The sequence below is a fragment of the Ochotona princeps genome, chromosome 7 (genome assembly GCF_030435755.1).
Source record: "Ochotona princeps isolate mOchPri1 chromosome 7, mOchPri1.hap1, whole genome shotgun sequence".
In the NCBI taxonomy this organism is placed as follows: Eukaryota; Metazoa; Chordata; class Mammalia; order Lagomorpha; family Ochotonidae; genus Ochotona; species Ochotona princeps.
In genome coordinates, this window is record NC_080838.1 from 72,725,445 (window position 1) to 72,747,806 (window position 22,362).

A 22,362-nucleotide genomic window follows, 5' to 3' on the forward strand; every position below is an offset into this window, starting at 1 on the left:
TTTCTATTCTTAAGCCAATCAAATTAACACAAAAATAAATGTTTACATCCCCACTGCAGTCATTCTTGACACTCCAACAAAATGTATGCATTGAGCCTAATTCATAATTCAGTTTTGATGTTTGCCAAACTTCTAGATTCTAAATTACCAGTATGTTATCAGAACCAGTGAAATCCCCGATGAATATCTCAAATAACACCTCTTTACACACTCAAATTAAAATTTAATGTAATTGACTTTGACAGAAATATTGAAATTTTTTTCCATAAAATCAAGACGCTGTTAATTTTTATTTAAAAACCAAATAGTGCTACAATGTTTCATCTCAGCTTCTAAGTAATATATTGCATGCGTGTTCCACATATCCCTTGTTCAGTTCCCAGTGAACTTTAAAGACTATATTAGAAACAGTATGAAAACAGATCCAGACTTCATTCTTTCAAGGAATTTTTTAGGCATACACAGCAGTAAGCCACTATTTCTCAGATCTTTAAATAATTCTATGTCATTATTACCTGATACTAGATCTAAATTGTTTCAAAGATATACTTTTTGAGCAAATAAAACCCAAACAAAAATTAAGACATTTTGCTGAAATCAACACTATTTTTGGGGGGGGTTCTGTTCTCAGTACTCATCCATGATCCAATTTCTACTGAAAATTAACAATAACATTTAAGAAAAAAATGGAATTCATGCTTCTGACATTGTTCTTCAGGAATGCTTTAAAACAAAGAATCTGAATGTTGACAAAGTGGAATTTTCCTTTTAAATTTTAGAACACACACACACTACCACTGCCACAACCACACAGGTTAGCTCAGACATTCAAATTGACAAAACATTTTGCAACTAGGTAAAAAAATACAAAAATCTTACAAAACGTAGAAGAAACCCAAAATAGTTTATTATTCAACTTTGGAATTAATTTTTATTTATTAATTATGTATTTGCATTTTGAATCAAGATACATGGGTCACTCAGTGATCGTAGATTTGGAAAAAGGAATTAATGAAAATTATAAGATGGCCTCTTATTATTTAATTATCCTTATGTTGATTAGAAATGTCAAGCCTTCATCTTTCATCCTAACCGTAAATGTGTATATATTGATAATGAAAAGAAGAAAAATCTCTACCTGTATTTCTTACCTTCTTTAGATGTGAAATGTCTTTTTAGAAACATTGTCCTTTAATTTTTGTTGTTGTTGTTCTTTAAATTACAAAACCTAAATGGAGGATTTAGGAAATCTTTCCAACTCCAGAAGGCTATGAGTTCCTCACTCTAGGAAGTTTATATTGGAGGGAATTTGAAGTCAAGTAAAGTTCCCCGTTAGTCAAATTCATATAAAAATAGTTTCTATATCCCTCATAGAGATATAACAAATGGAGGATTTCTGTGTAGCCACAGACTGAATTATTGGTAACATGTCAACATTCCACTTTTTGATATATAAGAATCAATTTTCAGATAATTCAAGAAAGACATGTTTGAAACAAATGGGAAAATATATACCAAAACGTGTCACATCAAAATTCACTCATTTGGAACTTGAACTATGATTAAGCAACAAGGTGGAGGAACCCACCATGTGGGGAGGGTGTGGGGAGGGGTGGGGAGAATCCCAGTTCCTACGAAATTACAACACAATGTAATTAATGAATAAACTTAATAAAAAAAATTCACTCATTTGGCAAATTTCCCAGCTTCTTGCTAATGTACAATTTTTATATAGATTTATTTTATTTTTTTATTAATTATTTTGCATTATGTGACAGTTTCATAGGCTCTGGGACTCCCCCCACCCCTCCCCCTCCCCTCCCCCCTGGTGGATTCCTCCACCTTGATGCAGTATTACAGTTCAAATTCAGTCAAGATTTTTTCCTTGAAACATATACCAAGCATAGAGTCCAGCTACTTATTGTCCAGATGGGTTGAACAGTTTCTTGGGGAGACCATTTCTGGTCCGAAGTTAGAGCTGGTCGAATATCATCACAGTCAATTAAGAGTCCCAATATAACATCAACAGCAATTTGCAATATTATGGAATTGACATGGCTTTGAGTAACCAGTATGTTAAAAATAAATAAATAAAATTTAAAAAAAAAGCAAGTCCTAACCACAACCTATGATTAGCTCATTGACATTTCAATTTTAGTTTATATACAGGACCGGCTGCTATATACCTTAAAATGGCTATAAGGTACCATTCAGCTGTCTCGTGTCTATTTCATTTTAGTATTTAGCCGTTTGTTGTGTTGAAGTATAATTTTGCTGATCTTGGCAGATTTTAGGATAATCTAGACTGGCTTGTAACTCTAACAAGACATTTGTCGACATTAAAAAAAAAGGTTTATTTTATTTTTATTACAAAGTCAGATATACAGAGAGGAGGACAGACAGAGAGGAAGGTCTTCCATCTGATGATTCACTCCCCAAGTGAGCACAATGGCCAGTGCTGTACCGATCCAAAGCCAAGAGCCAGGAACTTCTTCTAGGTCTCCCACATGGGTGCAAGGTCCCAAGGCTTTGGGTCATCCTTAACTGCTTGCCCAAGCCACAAGCAGGGAGCTGGATGGGAAGTGGAGCTGCCGGGATTAGAACCAGTGATCATCTGGGATCCCAGTGCATTCAAGGTCGAGGACTTTAACCGCTAGGCCACGGTGCCAGGCCCACTAATGCACAATCTTGAGGGCACCAGGTTATAGATCAAATAGTTGGGCTCTGCCCATTCTACCTGCCCACTCCCTCCCTGGCACAGTAAACCAGGACTGAGTTCTTGGTTCTTGATGTTAAATCTGACTCAGCCTGGGTTTGGGGGGAGCATTTGGGGAGTGAACTAACAAATGAGAGAGCATGTTTCTCTCCCTCCCTCCCTCCCTCCTTCTTTCCCAAATGACTTTTACAAAATAAAGTGGTCTTTTTTTCTGTTTGTTTTTTTTTTTAAGATATTAGTCCTTCTACTTTGTGCATATGGAAAATTGTCCACAACAAAATGAAAACGTTGCCAACCTAGACTTCTATTCTCAACTTACAACCACACAACTTGCATCACCAATTGTATGCCTAACAGCTCATCAAATACAAAATAAATAAAAATGAATGTATACATATCCCCATAACCTGCTTTATTGCCAGTCTTTCCATCTCAGCTAATGATAACACCACCTCTGAAGTCCTCAAACTGAGGGCCTAGAAATCATTTTTGAATTGTCTTTTCCACTTTCCTTCCACACCAAGCCTTCAGAACACTGACAACACTATGTAGAAAATATAGCCAAATTTCGTTTCATGTCTATGCCAATATCATCTTCCTGGGTGGGTTATTGTATTCATTTCCTATCTATTCCTCTGCTTCAACTTTTGCTCCAACAGTTAAATCTATAGAGTAGTCAGACTGGTCTCATTCTGATATTAAATCATCATAGTTTTTTTTTTTCAAACACTCCATTGCTACCATTTCACTTGGAAAAACCCAAATTATTATCATGACATGCAAAGCTCTAGAAGACTTGGACTTGGGTAATGCTTGGGCTTAACTTTCACTATTATTCCCATTCTTCACTGTTTTCAATCATACTGTCTAACATTCCTAGCATTCCCATAACTGGAGGCCTTGGTTGAGGAATTCCTCTGCCTGGAAAAATCCACCGCATGCTTTAGATATACTCAGATTTTGCCTACTCTTGTCACTCTGGGTTTTTTTTTTTAAGATTTATTTATTTTTATTGCAAAGTGAGATATACAGAGAGGAGGAGAGATAGAGAGGAAGATCTTCCCTCTGATGGTTCACTCCCCAAGTGACTGCAATGGCCAGAGTGGTGCCAACCCGAAGCCAGGAGCCTGGAGCCTCTTCCAGGTTTCCCATGTGGGTACAAGGTCCCAAGGCATTGGGCCGTCCTCGACTACTTTCCCAGGCCACAAGCAGGAAGCTGCATGGGAAGTGGGGCCTCTGGGATTAGAACCGACACACATATGCCATTCCAATTTGTTCAAGGTGAGGATTTGGCCACTAGGCCACAGTTCCGGGCCCTGTCACTCTGTTTTTAAGATTCTCTTATTTGAAAGGCAGAGTGGCACAGAAGGAGACAGAAATTGGGAGAAAGAACCAACACCTGCTGATTCGTTCATTTTCTTCCTTCTCCCCCATATTTCAGGCTTTCTTTGCCTACCTCTACTTTATTTTCTGTAGTACTTAGTACTTTTATCAATTATATATTTTATTTATTATCTTTTTGTTTGTTGCCTACCTCCACTTTTATGATACAAGCTCCATAAGAAAAGACATCTTTAGTAAGACAGCAGTGTCTAGTACACAGTAAAACATCACAAATATTTGCTAGATCAATGAATATTGATTTCCTAATACCATCATGATTCATGTGTGATGAAAAATAAGCAGCCAAATACTTATATTTGCTAACTCAACACTGCTCTTCAAGTTCAATAGTCCTTGAACCCATAGTCAATATAAATAATATACTTTTACCCTTAGATAATCCAATTTATTTCTTAAAGTCCTATATTAACCTCATAATGACATTTGCTTTCATACCCTTTTTCCCTTAGAAGAATGGAGTCAAAAACAAGAATGAAACTCACAAGGTGTGGCAAGATTACCTTGGGTATCTTAATGATGGTGATTGCTGTAGTAGTTATTGGACTCATTGTCTACTTTGTTGCGTTTGGTAAGTGCTCATTAAGTCTGGCTTTCCAATCACATGGAGTTATTGATACTATATTGGGAAAGTTAGGAATTTTGATTTAAAAAAGGAAGAAAAAATTTAATGAGACAATTTCAGAGAGGAAAATTGCAATGGCTACAAACATTTACTTCAGACTTTGCTAGTTTTAAAATATTTTAATGTTTAATAAAAACATTTTGATGAGTTTTAATAAATGTAAAGACCTGTGATACTACAATTAAGGTACTAAGCATACCAACCCACACCCCCCAAAATTGTTCCTGTCTGAAAACTTTAATTTTTTTTAAGATTTTATTTATTTTTATTACAAAGTCAGATATACAGAGAGGAGGGACAGAGAGGAAGATCCTCCGTCCGATTATTCACTCCCCAAGTGAGCGCAATGGCCAGTGCTGTGCCGATCCAAAGCCAGGAGCCAGGAACTTCCTCCAGGTCTCCCACACGGGTGCAGAGTCCCAAAGCCTTGGGCCGTTCTCCACTGCTTTCCCAAGCCACAAGTAGGGAGTTGGATGAGAAATGGAGTTGCCGGGATTAGAATCAGCGCCCATATGGGATCCCAGAGCGTTCAAGGCAAGGCCACGGCGCCAGGCCCTGAAAACTTTATTCTTTAGTAAATTTTATTTAGGGCAAACTAACAAAGTTTCGTACAGATTCAAATGCTGGGAATACACTAATGAATAATATAATCATTCTTACTTTGTTGAACTTAAAACTCTCTGAAGAGGTATTAAGTGAGTAACAAATATGAAAACCTATAATCTGTTATTCTAATCCAACATTTCTCATTCCTATGTGTGTCATTTTTTCTTTATACACTATTTTATTCTCAAAAAAATCTCTACTGAAAAGTAAAATATTCCTTATATTCAGGGTAAAAAGGAAAAGATGGTCTATAAAGATTTTTCCTATTCATACTTCGCAGAAAAGAACGAGATCTGTGTGTTCAAAATAGCTTTTTGTACCCACTTCCCTGAGTCTTTGCTCATTATTTTCCTTAATAAACTTTTTCCTAAACTCTTCAATACTAAGAATATTTTCATAAGGAATTTTTTTCTTTATTCTCACAAGAAAATAGCTACTTTGGAAGATAATAAGAAAAATACGTAATGTAAATTTGGCAATTTTTAAAAATTAATTGGTATTTCATCACATAACTTGTGCTTGAAATTCAGCAACAATACATGTACAAAAAGTGTTGTTTATTAAATCTATATGAACAATATTTTGTGTATATAGGGTACTTGAAAGAGATCTTGACACATACTGACTGGGATGGAGATCCAGCTACCCCACTTCCAACCTGTCTTTCGGGTAATTATCCAGGAAGGCCATGGAAGAGGGCCAAAATTCTTTGGTTATTGTAGCTCACACACATGGATTTCCTTATCCCTAACTTCTGCCTGGCCCAACCATAAACAGAAAACGGAAGTACCCCTATCCTGTGCTCCTACTCTCCCTCTCCCTCACACACTGCCTTTCAAGTAAATAAATAAATAAACCTTTTTGAAAAAGTTTTTTCACTTGTCTGAAAGGCAGAGTCAGAGAGAATAAGAGTGAGAGACAGAGGGTTCCCATCCACTGTCTCTCTCCTAAATGGCTACAATGGCTGGGGCTGAGTCAGGCCCAGGAGCCAGGATCTCCATTCAGCTATCCCACACGGGTACAGGGCCTAGGGACTTGGAACAACCTCCACTGCTTTTCTAGGGGCACTACCAGGGAGCTGGATTGGAAGTGGTACAGCCAGAATTTCAACCAGAACTCATTTGGGGTGTCAACACCACAAATGAGAGTTTTACTCACTGCACCAAAGAACCAGCCCTAGTATATAAATATTTAAAAACAAACATCCATGTCACCTTATTAAGGGAAAAGAATTTATACAAAGGGAAATAAAGGTGTGCATTGTAGAATAAAGAAGCAATCTTGGGCCTGGTGTAATGGTTCTATCGGCTGATCCTACACCTCCAAGTACCACAATTCCATATGGGATCCAGTTTGTGTCCCAGTTGCTACACGTCCCATCCAGGTCCCTGCTTGTTGTCTGGGAAAGCAATGGAGCACATTCCAAAGCCTTAGGACCCTGCAACCATATGGGAGACCCAAAAAATGTACCTAGGTCCTAGCTTCAGATTGGCTCAGCTCTGACCATTGCAACCATTTGGGGAGTGAATCAGTGGATGTAGGATCTATCTTTGTCTCTCTTTTTCTCTGAAAATATGTCTTTCTAATGAAAATAAATAAATTGTGGTATATATTCTTATTTGTTTATTTATTTCTTTTATGATACAGTTCCATAGGCTCTGGGATTTCTCTTCTCTGCTCCCTAAAACCCCTCCCCCCAATGACTTCCCCTGTGTCATTACAATAGCATAGTCTCTCATAAGCAGCCCTAAATCTATCATTCGGTTTTATAAGTGTATACTGACATTGTAGATATGGACAATGACAGACAGTGCAGCATCATATTGTCAAGATATATCCAGCAGTTTAATTGGGGGTTCATCTTTGATTTAAATATAGAGATGCATACGGCATTGTATCTTCACATCTCAGTATGCTAGTCTCTAATACACAGTTACTATACAACCGTTTAAATGAAAAGAAATAAAACAAAATCAATAACAGGAATAAAGTTGAAAATTAACAACAACATGAAGTTAAATAACATGTTACTGAATGGCCAACATGTTGTTAAAAAAATGAAAATCAAAAACCATCTTGTAACCAGGAGGCGTTTGTGTTTTCTTTTTCATTTCTTCACTCATGTGTTGGTTATTTAGTGGCATGTTTTTCAACTCCATGGTTCTGTAAATTTTTGTTTTTAGCTTCATATCTGTTGTTGACTTTGTTTCATGGCTTCTCATTTAAGGGAATGTATAATAACAGCATAATAAAGACTAACATTAGCAACGGCCAATGCTGCGCCAATCCAAAGCCAGGAGCCAGGAGCTCTTCCGGGTCTCCCACACGGGTGCAGGGTCCCAAGGCTTTGGGCCGTCCTCGACTGCTTTCCCAGGCCACAAGCAGGAAGCTGGATGGGAAGTGGGGCTGCCGGGATTAAAATCGGAGACCATATGGGATCCCAGCATGTGCAAGGCAAGGACTTTAACCACTATGCTATCATGCCGGAAACCTGCCCTTTTTTAACCTACTGCATTCATATTCCCCATAATTCATCTCCCCACATAATTTACAGAGATCTGTCTCTGATGCAAATGTGGCCATGAGCTACTATTAGAAACTATTTCCAAAAACCTTAAAATTACAAATAAAGGTTTCTTTTAGGCATTATTACGTATTTTAAATTTTCTTTTTCTTTTTCAACAAAAACCAAATATTTCAATAAAGGAAGAACAGTAGAGTCCAGCACAGTAGCCTAGTGGCTAAAGTCCTCGTCCTGCATGCACTGGGATCCCATGTGGGCGCCAGTTCATGTCCTGGCTGCTCCACTTCCCTACCAGCTCCCTGCTTGTGGCCTGGGAAAACAATAGAGGATGGAGCAAAGCCCTGGGCCCCTGCACCAATGTGGGAGACCCAGAAGAAGCTTTTGGCTCCTAGTTTCACATTGACTCAGTGCCAGCCATTGCAATCACTTGCAAAGTGAACCAGCACAAGGTAGATCTTTCTCTCTGTCTCTCCTTCTCTCTGTAAATCTGACTTTCCAATGAAGATAAACAAATCTAAAGAAGGAAGGAAGGGAGGAAGGAAGGGGGGCAGGGAGGAAGGGAGAGAGGGAGGAAGGGAGGAAGAAATAGTAAGAGAGAGAAAGAAAGAAAAAGAGAGAAAGAAGGTAGAAGAGTAGAACAGACAGGTATCCAAGTCCTCACCCTCTGTTTCACATTTTGTAGTCAGCAACCATAATGTGACTGCTGGCTGAGTGAACTCCTTCAAAATACCTGTCATTCACTTACCTTTGATCTTGTTTTTCAATTTTACTCATATATATTAAATGGCTTTTTTTTTATACTTCATACACTACATACCACAAATCACAGAAAATGTATGATTTTTTGTCTTTTGGTGTCTGGCTTATTTCACTAAGTTTAGTAGTTTCAGGTCACAATCATTTTGCCAAAGATAGGATTTTTTTTCTTTTTGTGGCTGTGTAGAGTTCTGTCATATGCATCATTCCAATAAGCTAATAATTCACAAATTATTAACTTTAATAACCAAGTAGTAGCCACACAATTTAATGTAACCTAATACTGCTTCAGTGCCCCTGGATTCAAATCACAGTATTATAACATGACATACTTAATGCAAAAATAAGAAGACATATAGCATTTGTGTAAATATCTAACAACAAAAATATTCTTTTGGAGTTGTTTTACATATGGCAAGGAAAAATACATAAATATGGGCCTGGCACCGTGGCCTAGCGGCTAAAGTCCTCGCCTTGAAAGCCCCAGGATCCCATATGGGCGCCGGTTCTAATCCCAGCAGCTCCACTTCCCATCCAGCTCCCTGCTTGTGGCCTGGGAAAGCAATTGAGGACGGCCCAATGCATTGGGACACTGCACCCGCATGGGAGACCCAAAAGAGGTTCCAGGCTCCAGGCATCGGTTTGGCGCGCATCGGCCCGTTGCGGCTCACTTGGGGATTGAATCATCGGACGGAAGATCTTTCTCTCTGTCTCTCCTCCTCTGTGTATATCTGGCTGTAATAAAATGAATAAATCTTTAATATATATATATTTTATATATATATACATACACACATTAAGAATGGTAGGCCAGCATGTTGGCTCAACTGGCTAATCCTCTACCTCTAAGCATTCGCATCCTATATGGCCATTTGTTCATATGCCAACTACCTCACTTCTGACCCAGTTCCCTGCTTATGGCTTGGGAAAGTAGTGGAGCGTGGCACTAGTACTTGGGCCATGCACCCATGTGGGAGACCAAGAAAAAACTCCTGGGTCCTGGCTTCAGATCAGCTTAGCTTTGGCCATTGTGGCCACTTGGGGAGTGAACCCGTGAATGGAAGATATTTATCTTTGTGTTTCCTTCTCTCTTTAAATCTGCCAATCTGCCTTTCCAAAATAAAAATAAATAAATCTTTAGAAAAAAAGAATGGAAAAAGTGTGGAGAGGAGAAATAGAAAATCAGTGGCTAAAAGGAGTCATTATATATAAAGAATACTTTTCTCAAAACCATCTGAATTAACGTGATAATATTCACTTAGATACAATGAAAATACAGAAAAACACAAGTAAGAAAATAGAAACAGTCAATAATCCTACCATCTACTCAGGAAATAATTTGATTATTATTAGAAAGACAGATTTACAGAGAAGGGAGAGAAGGAAAGATCTTTCATCCACTGACTCACTTCCCCAAATCGGGGCAACAGGCCAGAGCTGAGCCAATCTCAAACAGGAGCCAGAACCTTCTTCAGGGGCTCGCTGCAGGTTCAGGATCCCAAGACTTTGGGCCATCCTCTGTTGTTTTCCAGATCATACTCAGGGAGCTGGATGGAAAGTGAGGCTGTTGGGACATGAACCAGTGCCCATATAGGATGCTGACATTGAAAACAGAAGACTGGTGAATTTCATCATCACAACAGCCGTGAGAAACACTCCTAAAATTTTTGGTCCATTTGCTTCCTATCTTCTCACTGACTTTAACGTGTTTTTCTTAAATATCATTCAGTTTAATTTTTAGTTAGGTTTTAACATGTTCAATGCAATTTGTAGATACAATTCTTTTTTATATAATTTTATTTATTTTTTTTAATGATCTTACATAGTTGATTAGGGTACAAAGCGTCAAAGGCTACTGGAAAGTGGGTAATACCATTGCTTCCACGCTAATATCATTTTTTTTCCCTGTATCTGGGGTCAGAGGAGAAACAAAGGGAAAAGCCCCATCCAGCCTCCCACCCATCCCAGGTCCCCAACGTGAGGCATGCTCCGAAGGTCCTGCTCAAGCATTTTTGATAGTTCAACAGTTCTGAATTGCTGCCTATCTCGCCGTTCCAATTGCGATGAAACCTATTCAGAATGTAGATACAATTCTAAGAACTTAATCATAATCCCTTCCTCCCTCATTTCCACCTTTCCCTCTATTTCTTTTTTTGCTTGTTTGTTTTTGAGATAGAATACTTTAAATTATTCATGCCGTAAATATTCATCTAAAATATTCATGACCGTAATATATTATATTATATGAATAGATTATAGTTTATTGTGTACATTGTCTAATTTCCAAGCTCATTTCTAATTTTTTGTTATTTGAAATAGTTCATTTTTATCATAAGTTTTATTTATCTGAAAGATAGAGACAGGAAGGAGCAGGCAGAGAGGGGTCACAGTTACTGATTCTTTCTCCGAATGTCTGCAGCAACCAGTGTTGAGTCCAGCAGTAACTGGAAACCGAGAGCTCCATCCAGGTGTCTCACAAGGTGATAGAGACTCACGTATTGAACCACCTGCTGCTTGTCAGATTGCACGTCAGCAGAAAGCTGGACTCACAAGTAGAGCTTGGACTGGGAGTCAGGTCCCCATAAATGAGATGTAGATAGCCCAGTCTGTGTTTCCACTGCTCTACCGAATGCCTGATCCCAATTCACTTTTATACACAAATTTGTCAGAAACTCATTATGCTGAAAATAAAATATAAAAGGAAAAAGAAATGGCAGAAAACAAAATGAGAATACATCTAAGGCTTTTGACAGTATGCCCAAATTGACCTCCAAAAATGTGTTCAAATGAGCATTCACACTGGCAAAAATATGAGTATTTTTTGTGTTTGGGGTCTTTTTTTGGCAAGAGGAGCACTGGTCATCTTGACCAACTTAACCCAAAAATGATACTCTCTTATTCTACATTGCATTTGATTACTTGTGAGGCGATAATAAGGATTTGTCCAAATAATTAACTACGTCCATTATATGTCCAGGAGCATGAAAATACCAGAATGTTACAAAATGTCCCCTTTCTCTACTGCTTTCTCTGTCTTCCCCAACCATATTCTCATTCTTTCTCTCCCCCTCTTCCTCTCTCTCTCTCTTCCTCTCTCTCTTCTCTCTCTCTCTCTTTCTTATTTCGGTTTCCTAGTCCACAGAATAGAGGAATATCTTAGAACCTGAACATTTTATAATGGTTCATTTTCGACTACACATATTCAAAAGTATAATCCAACCTAGCCCTCATGCTATTTTCTTTGTTTGACTTTTATGTAATTGTAGGTTTCATTTCTTTTTCCTCTCCACTTCATGTGCAATACTAACAAATCTTGTCTCATTTTACTTTCTCTTCTTCATTTTAATTACATAGGAACTTCATAAGCGATAAACCCTCTGACTGTGCCAATTTCCTAAAATGTAATCTGTGTGATCACAAACTATAATTATCTATATTTAATGCCATTTCTTTTCATAATAACATATCTGTCTGCATATTTTCCTGACTTGAAAAAGGTAAATTAAATTTTTCACCAAAAAATCTGATTCTCAGAAAATGTTATAATTCAATTAACATCTCTCTACCAAAATAATTTTGACAATCACTAGGCATCAAGAACATTTAAAAGTCAACAAAACTGGGCCCAGTGCAGTGGCCTAGTGGCTAAAGTCCTTGCCTTGCACATGCCAGAATCCCATATGAGCGCCAGTCCTAATTGGACAGCCCCACTTCCCATCCAGCTGTTTGTGGCCTGGGAAAGCAATCCAAAACAGCCCAAGGCCTTGGGTTCTTGCCCGTGTGGGTGACCCAGAAGAGACTCCGGGCTCCTGGCTTAGGATCATTGAAGCTTTGCCCATTGCAGTCACTTCGGGAGTGAATCAGCAGATGGAAGAGCTTCCTTTCTGTATCTCCTCTCTATATATCTGATTTTCCAATAAAGATTAAATAAATCTTTTGTAAAAGAGTCAATAAACCTAAAATTTCATTGGATTGTCCAATTGCACACGATATTCTTTGAACACAAGTGCTGCATAAGTGAGAACTATTTTTTTTTCTTTTCTCTCTTCAGGAAAGACACCTTTCTACTATCATGTGAGCTTTAAAATCAACAACATTGACTATGACAGCAAGTTTAAAAAACCATACTCAGAAGAATATATGAGCCTAAATAAAAAAATTGTGTCTTTGGTAAGTCGAACTTTTCTGTGCCTTGCCCTTTAAATGCCCGGTTCTTAGAAGCACTAGCACCTTACTGGTCATCTTGTAAGTTGGAAACAATTTTCTAATGCTACCTTAGCTCCAGGTTAGGAGAGTCAGCCCTTTCATTAAGTCAGTTAGCAAACAATTGCAGGGAAAAATAAGAAGGACAAGTTTTAAGACCTCCCAGGAAATGCCTGACATGTGAGACAGTCAATTATTGTTCAAATAAACAAATAGAAGGGAGGAATATGCATGTGATAATACATCAGAAAGTTCATGGAAAATGAAACAAAAAAGATAACTTTCATTGCATGTAAAAATCCATATATAGCAGGTGTTTTCAAAAATTTCATGGAAATACCTTTTTAAAAACTCACAGGTTTTAAAATTATTTTTTATACCAAAGTAATCTTTCAGTTCCATTTCTATAAAACTTTGTGAAGTAGTTCCATATATTACACTTCCAGAAAGCGTCACTAAGGATATATTGTCTCTGCTCCTTTTACTAGGTAGTCCTGCAAGCAAAAGGAAGGACCAAACAAAGACAGGAAATATGGTCCAAAGCAAAAACCATCTTTTAAGTCCTTAGGGTTCAGTGAAAACTATGGAGCAATTAAGAGTACACATTTATCTGAGTAAGTGATCAATGAAAGAGCCTGACCATATTTATGACATATTTTCAGTAGCGAATGCTGCTATAATTAAGTCAAATGATTCTGAAACCAGTTCGAACTCTGTCAAGATCAATGGCAGGACCACTCAGTTCCCACTTCCCCCTGCAGCTATCTGATCAGACATCTTCTGATACAACCAGATATTGGCTGAACCTGTGACCATCCAATCATATCCCACTGTCTCCTGAGCCATAATAAACTCAGTCTTGATGTTCCCGGCAAGCTTTTTGCCATTTTCCTAATATTTTATAGAAAATAAAGACAGGAAATCCCTAGGTTTAGTATTGTGATAAAAAGGAAAAAAAATACAGAGGCAATTCAACATAACAATTTAAAAAATAGGCTTTAAACTTAATATTCTTGTAATCACTTACCAGCCTTATGATCATAGACAGGTGATGTTTAATTTCCCAGCATCTTAGTTTCTTCAACTAAAAGTTACCTCAACCAGAGAGCATTACTCATATTCTCAATGAACTTAGGTATATAACAAAATTAATGTGTATATAGGTGTGTGTGTGTGTGTAAGTAAATAATTTTAGAATGACTCCAAAAATACCTACACTAACAAATCATCATTTGTGCTGTAAATTAGCACCATTGATTCAAATCCTGGCTGGTCCACTATCAATCCTGACAGCTTCCTTCGGGTTCCTTAGCAATTCTCATTCCTAGTTTCTAATTCACTGGCGCTAAGTCACTCACTATATGTTTCTCGAGCTTTCTTTTTTCATTACACATGTTGGCACGCCTGCTTTTACATGCCCATCTTCCCATTGTTTGTGGAGCACAATGACGCTCCACATTTTACAGTTATTATCATACACATGACATTCCTAAGTTCTGATGATAATAATATGTACCAAGAGAGTTGTGAATCATTAGACAAACCTACTTTTAAGTCATTATGATAAATACAACCTATTTTTCAACTGATTTTCATGATATAATTCATGTGATGATTCACAGTAAAAGCAAAATTGGATCAAGATGTGTCTTAGTTATATTGTTTACTAGGTCTTACAGGTCTTATGGAATTTCATATTTTAGATATGTAGTTTCCTAATCAAAAGTCATTTAATATTAATCTTATTTATATGTAGATCTCCAGCAGACATGGTATCCAATAAAAGTGAATAAAAACCCTAGAAATTTAGGGGGAGAAAAAAATCTGTCACTACTTTCCTATTTTCACGAACTTTCAGTACTGATCCAGATCATTTTGCTTATGACAGTGCAGCCATCATGAAGTTAATTTACCCAAAATCATACTAAAAATATGCTTCCACTCTGACTTAGGATCCTATAATTTAAGAACACACAGCTTTTCGAAAATCTTGAGCACACCTCAGTTTACATAAATTCCATAAGATTCAATAAACATTCCAAAATATTCAACCAAAATCAGCATGACTATAAATATATTGGGTTGTTTATGCCCAAAGCAACACTGGTAGGTGAAAGGCACTTAAATCACCGGATCACACTGGGTAATCAAGCTTATAAACCAAGTCTTTTATCAGAGCCAAAAACAGGGGGAGACATTTTAGGTCAGAATAAAACCAAGACATTTATCAATAAATTTTCCATTGAGCTAAGTTGAACTTGCTAGGGACATACATATTTTCACATATGCCCCTCTCTGGGAAAGCCTATCCAATGTCATATAAATGATCAAATTCAACAGAGGAAGAAATGTATGATTTTAAAAGATAACAAAATAAATGAAAATGTTCAGGGTCTATTCCACCTAACGTGTTGACAGTGCTGCTTCATTTTAGGAAAAAATCTTTTAGGTTCATTCTATTACATGTATTAGAAGGTTAATATAAGAATTCTAAGATGGTTGATAACTCAAAAATTACTGCACTCTCTGATCCAAGTTATGTTTAAAATAAAATATGTAGCTGATTAATGAAAGTCATTTTCACTAAGTTTCCAGACCCAAAGGAACTAAGATACAGGGTTTATCAAAAATGAAATGAACATTACAGAGCTATCATTTGTATCTCAGGTGATTTGAAATCACCCTCATAAAAAATTACTAATATGTTGGTTTTCTTTTCCATAACTGGAAAAAAAGCACATGGAAAAATCAACTCCAGATATTCAGGATGTCCGTATTTGTGCCTGTAACCCACGTGGGAGCGCCTGGTTCAATTCTTAGCCAGGCATTTAGTCACTGGGAGGCAGTGGAGAAGGTTGAAGTAATCGGATTCTTCCCACTGGTATGGGAGGCCTAAACTGAAGTCTCTGCTCCCGTACTCTGTCTAGTGTGGCTGTGCACATTTGGTCATCTGTGGCGTAAAGAAGGACATAACAGGTGGTCTATCCCATCTTCTTTCTCTATCTCTCCCTCTCTCCCTTCCTTCTCTCTCCATTCCTTCTCTAATCTCTAGCTTCATTTTCCCTATACTCATTTCATTCAATGTAAATGAAAACCATTTACATTGACAACTTCTAAAAGAGAATGTGGGTGATCACCGCTGGATCTCTGTCTAGCCCATGTGAGAGGCCTAGGCACACTGTGTCCCCAGGGGAATCAGGACTCCAAGCTGGCCTGTTCACTGGGCATGCAGAGAGCAGTGAGCCACACCCCAGTCTCTCTTCTCTGTGTGAGGATGAGCTGTGCTAGGACTTCTGATAAGCAACTCTAAGAAGTCAAAACCTACCCATATCCTGCTTGCCAATCACATGTGATGAATACCACCCAGGGCATAGCTTTTAGCCTAGGTGCTAGCTTTTTTGTTCTCTGAGTCAAGGTCTGCCTGCCCAAGACCTGAGGCTCAGCTTCCAGCCCTGCATGAAGAACGTGACTTGTGAGTTGGTTGGAGGGTCCAGAGAAATAGGTATGCTTACATGCCACTTACAATGTCATTGTTGGATGTGAGAACCGTCGGACTGCCCTTCTACCTTCCCCATTTTCTATTACTATTTAAGCCTGTAAGTTCCCCCAATAAGTGGGCATCCTTCACCAGTTTGTGGCTGAAGAATATCACCACCTCACCCTCAGTGGTCTCGGGGCCTGCGAGCAGGAACAAACCCCAAAAACAGAAGATAGTGTCCTCACCGTATAATCAGTTCCTTCCCCAGTGCTAACTATCTCAGTAAATAAGATGAAAATCAACCCAGTTACTCAACCAGGAGCTCCAAATACTCTCTGTGCGTGTGTAACTCTAATTTTCAAGTAAAAATTAAGAAATCTTTAAAAATTAAAGAAGAAATGAAAGTGCTCAAGAAAGGGCAAATATTTTCAGCTTTGTAAGTCTGTCCAGGTTGTCCACTGCATGTCTCTTAAGATAGCTTATATTGCTGGGGAAGCTGGGACATAAGTCTTCAGTTTAACAGACTGGTTTCACGGTAATGACCATTTGTGCCTCTCAGGGCTTTGACTTTCACTGGACTTGCCACATGGACTTGTCCTTTGCTAATTTCTAGTGGGCTCTGCCATCACCAAGCTTGGTTAATAAAGGCTCCATAATACAAAATAAATAAATAAAAATAACAGTTAGAATTTTATTGAACCTATAATAGGGCTCTTAACCTTGATGAATGTCGTGCTTTAAATTTTATTTTTAAAATTGTGCAGAGAACAATTTGGAATATGGAAAGGAAGAAGGAAGGAGGGTAGAAGTATCAGTATGCTCCAGAATCTATACAGTGAAACTTGAACATTTTTTATTTTATATAAATAAGTTAAAATGCAGGAGGTCATGTGCGTGGAGCAGGGGAGTACTCCAGAGTGGAGCAGGTGGTAAGGAGGAAGCTTGGATCCCAACCATGAAGACTCCCAGACCTTCACCACAAACTATTAATAAGAGCAACAAGGACTATATCCCAACTGCCAAGGAGGCCACAGGGAATTGGATGCCCTCGGAGGCCGAGTACTCTGAGGTCACCCACCCCCAACCGGAGCTTCCACAGGGGATGGAAGAAGTCCAAACACTACCGTGCAGAAACCAACGTCATTGGAAAGACAACCAGAGCCCTGAGTGGTCCGCAGAAACAGAACAATAAATGTCCTTCGGGACCAGGGAGGAGAGCTTTCTCTGGTCCGAGCCTGGCTCCACCTCTGGACCCCCCCCCCCTCGCAATGACCATCGGGATCGCTTCGAAAACCCCTCACAGCAAACAATCCTACAAACTAAAAAAAAAAAAAAAAAAAAAAAAAACTAAAATAAATAAACAACAGAAAGTAGAGCTTGAAATCTGACAGGAAAGAGCTGGCATGGATTGGCTCATGCCTCACTGGGTGGGTCACAAAGATTAGTTACTCCTCACCATGGTGTTGAGGATTTTCCTGCACATCCCCCCCCCCCAAAAAAAATGTTCTGCACCTAAAATGTTGACATATATCTTGTTAGAGTTACAAGCCAGTCTGGATTATCCTAAAATCTGCCAAGATCAGCAAAATTTTACTTCAACACAACAACTGGCTAAATACTAAGATGAAATGGACACAAAACAGCTGAATGGTGCCTTATGGCCATTTTAAGGTATAGAGCAGCCGGTCCTGTATATGAACTAAAATTGAGATGTCAATGAGCTAATCATAGTTTGTGGCTAGGACTTGTTTTCCTTTTTTTTTTTTTTTCTTTTTAATACACTGGTTACTCAAAACCATGTCAATTCTATAACATTGCAAATTGCTGTTGATGTTATATTGGGACTCTTAATTGACTGGGATGATATTCTGCCAGCTCAAACTTCAGACCAGAAATGGTCTCCCCAAGAAACTGTTCAACCCATCTGGACAATAAGTAGCTGGACTCTATGCTTGGTATATGTTTGCAAGGAAAGAATCTTGATTGAATTTGAACTGTAATGCTGCATCAAGGTGGAGGAATCCACCGGGGGGAGGGGAGGGGGAGGGATGAGGGGATTCCCAGAGCCTATGAAACTGTCACATAATGCAAAATAATTAACAATAAAAAAAATATCAAAATTAATAAATAAATAAATAAATAAGTTAAAATGTAAACAAATATATATGTGTATATATACATGTATGTACACACACCCCAAGAAAAGAAACCTATGATGACTTTTTCATTTCCCTAGTGTGTGCATATATATATAAATGAAGAAAAGGAATAACATAAATAACCCACATCAACTGAAGCACAAGAACATCTCATATAAAAAGGATTATATTAGTATAGACATTTTTTGGCTTGATTTTTCCCAGTTCTTCCTCTCCTTCCACACATGTCCCAAATACCATTTCTAAACAACCCACATGAACAACAGCACATATATTTTTTCCTTATTTCACTCTTTGCTTATATATTGGCATATAGGAAAATAAGACACAAAGATATTTGTCCTATGTTGCCAAAATGGAATTAAGCACAGAATTTCATAAGTTTTTTTTTCTCTGTATGCCACAAAAATCCCTCCAAGTAGGTATAAGGGTCTATTGTATTACTCATAAATGAATATACCACAATGCTTCCAACATCACTTGCATTTCTAAACAGTCACCATTTCAAGTTTTTTACTAATGTAATCAACATTGTAAAAAATATCCTCACATGCAATCACTGCAGTTATTCAAAGATTTCCAGACTAAAATTTTTTTAATTAAATGGGGTTTTTAATTCTAAGAAATGCTAACACATTACTTTCAAAGAGATTAAAACCACTTCTATTTCCAGCAGTAAGTGTATGCAAGTGTCTTGCCTGCACTTCCATCAACAAGTCATTATTGTGCTTTTTATCTTATGCCAGTTTGATAATCATATTTAAGTATAAATTCAATCACCTTAAAGTTAATTTTCATATATATATTTAATTTCGATTTCCAGGTCACAAAACTAGATAGCAAAAATGGCAATGATCCTTGCAAACTGATATGATGTGCTTTAATTATTAAACTTTCTTTCTGAAGTATAATAACCTTTTTATTCATGCATAGTAACTTTAATTATTTTCCACACTATAACATTTAATGTACGTATACAATACATAATGAAAATGATAAGTGACATACGTATTGTCTCAGACATGTATCAATCCCCTGTGTTTTTATACAAGCTATTTTGAAATATTTGATTAATGATTCTTAACTATTTTAGAAGCTATTCCTCTTGAGTTGGGAAAATCTTAACACTGTAAATTGGGTGATTTACAGAAATCATTTAATTCCTCTGAGGTGGAAGGAATCAAAAGGAAACTGACCATATACTGATAATTGGTAATGCTGAATAACAGATGCATGTTAGTATCATTTAAGCTGTTATATAAAGTTTTCTGAAGTGAAAAACTTAAAATGGACAAAATTAAATGCAAATCACTGTTTTGTTTTATATCAGATGAATGAAACATTTCATGGATCTGAATTGCGAAGACAGTATGTCAAATCTCATACTGTTCAAGTAAGGTATGTACAACTGACTGAAAGGCAGGAAGAAGAAATTTTTCCTTCATTTATATATCTCATATGCAACAGAAAAATTTCTGCTTGACATACAACTGAAGGGTTGAAATAAATTGGAATTTGGGTTCTCAAAACCCTTAGTAACATCCCTGGCATGGTAGCCTAGTGGCTACAGTCCTTGCCTTGCACGCGTCAGGATCCCATATGGGTACCAGTTCTAATCCTGGCATTCCCACTTCCCATCCAGCTCTGTGCTTGTGGCCTGCGAGAGTAGTCAAGGATGGCCCAAAGCCTTGGGGTCCTGCACTTGAGTGGGAAATCCAGAAGAGGCTCCGGGCTCCTTGTTTCGGATCGGTGCAGCTCTGCCCACTGCAGCCACTTGGGGAGTAAATCAGCAGATGCAAAATCTTCCTTTCTGTCTCTCCTCCTCTCTGTATATCTGACGTTCCAGTAAAAATTTTTTTTAAATCTTTTAAAAAAATAAATAAAGCACCTTAGTCATTAAGCAAGTGATCGCATAACCAATTGGTATGTCCACAATCCATGTAAGCATTCCAGAGTCCCAAGCAAATTAACATATTTATTATCCCAATAAGCAGTGTCCTTCTGAATGAGCAATATTATGATCCTGTATTAATCGCATACACTGGAGAAAAATCATACAGGCCAATACATACTCTGTATGGGCAGCTAGGTTCCCTCAAGGAAGCATACTGGGTTTTCTTCTTTATTTATAAGATCAATGATAGTACCCTCCTTCTTGTGCATTGTATGTGCTGTGTTTCTCTTTGTATTTGCCATCAGTATTACTAACTATTAAAAGTTATAATCAAAGTTCTGCGATTGATGCTGCACAGGAGCTACAGAATTAAGAGTATAAGAATTACCCTAATTATCCCATGGAAACTCAAGTCAGGATAAGATACAGCAAAATAAGACCTAATATCACCTTTTAAATGTTTATTTAGTACTCTCAGTTCTACCGAATTCTCAAGAGGAAGGTAGAGACAGAATTGCTCTGGAAAGAGGAGATATAATACATAATGGCTTAACAAACAATTTGCAGTGGAAGGTATTCCTCAAATGCACTAATTTCATTTGTCAATGGGAAAATTGCATGAAATTCCAGCAAAAAATTTCTGAATGTGAATACTCTAAAATAATACCTGTAGCTGGCTTGTAAAAGTTACATCTGTTTGGAAACATGGAGCCTTTGTACGCAGAAACTACAAAAAAATGCTACAGCTGAGAAAGAGCTTGCAAATTCAGTCCTATCAATAATAGCTCCAAAGGTTTCAGTGGGAATGGTATGAAAGATCTCTGTCGTGTAAATCACAAAATATTAAGGAAAGAAATAGAGGTATCAAAAAAATGGAAAGATCTTTAATGTTCATGAATTGGAAGAAATACTATCACAAAAACATCCATACTATTCAAAGCAATTTATAGATTCATTGTGACCACAATCAAAATATCAAGGATGTCCTTGCTTTTTTGTAAGACCAACATGGTAAACTTAACCAAGATGCCTGTAAGCTTAAATGTTCTCTTTTTTTCTTTCTCCTTGGTTATTTTCCTTTTAAGTAATTTTTCCTTTTTAATTGGTTTCTAATTTTTAAAGCTATTCATATAAGTGATACTAATTTATTTCACATATATAGTTCTAGGAACAGAATTATCTCCCCTCCCTCTCAGATTCACATTCTCTACTCCATTCTTTTCTAATTTTTATTTTAATTCTTTCAATGACATACTTTCAATTTACTTTATAATTATAGCCTTAATCCTCTACTAAATAAGCAATTGATTGAATAGTAAATAAAATAGTATAGACAATAACTACAAATAACAATCAAATCTCAAGATGTGAATTTCATTCATGTATATCATATTTTTAATGTTCTCTAATCATGATAAATCAATAGAAACATATGCTATTCATCTTTGGGGAATTGAGCATAATGACCTGCAATTTCATCCATTTTGTTGCAAAAGACAGGATTTCATTCTTTTATATGGCTGAGTAGTGTTCCATAGTGTATATGTTTTTTTCACATTTTTTTCTTATCCAGTCATCAGCTGAAGGACATCTGACATAATTCCATATTTTAACTATTGTGAATTGAGGTGCTTTAAATGTGGTGGTTACAAAAAAAAAACCTCTACCATATGCTGATTTAATTTCCTTTGGTTAAATTCCCGGAAGTGAGTGACTGGGTTACGTGGCAGATCTATTTTCAGATTTCTGAGGAATCGCCATACTGTCTTCTATAATTGTTGTGCTAGTTTACATTCCTCTAAGCAGTGTAGTAATGTACCCTTTTCCCATGCATAATGGCCAACATTTTTGCTTGTTTGGTTGGTTTAGTTTGGTTTGGGATGATATCCATTTGAAATATATATGTGTGTATGTATGTATGTATATATATGGAATATATAGGTGTATATTAAAATTTTACAGAAACTAAAACAAAAGAAGGTTAAGTATCTTCTAGACAA

At 37.3% G+C, this 22,362-nt stretch overlaps 1 protein-coding gene across 1 annotated transcript in view; it reads left to right on the forward strand.

Moving 5' to 3' along the window:
• Positions 1 to 22,362, forward strand: part of LOC101531828 (transmembrane protease serine 11C-like) — a 54,202-nt gene that overhangs the window by 16,654 nt on the left and 15,186 nt on the right. The window contains exons 2-4 of the mRNA XM_058666656.1: positions 4,570 to 4,688; positions 12,680 to 12,798; positions 19,799 to 19,866. Coding sequence (XP_058522639.1) covers positions 4,570 to 4,688; positions 12,680 to 12,798; positions 19,799 to 19,866 — 306 coding nt within the window. The remainder of the gene's footprint in view (positions 1 to 4,569; positions 4,689 to 12,679; positions 12,799 to 19,798; positions 19,867 to 22,362) is intronic.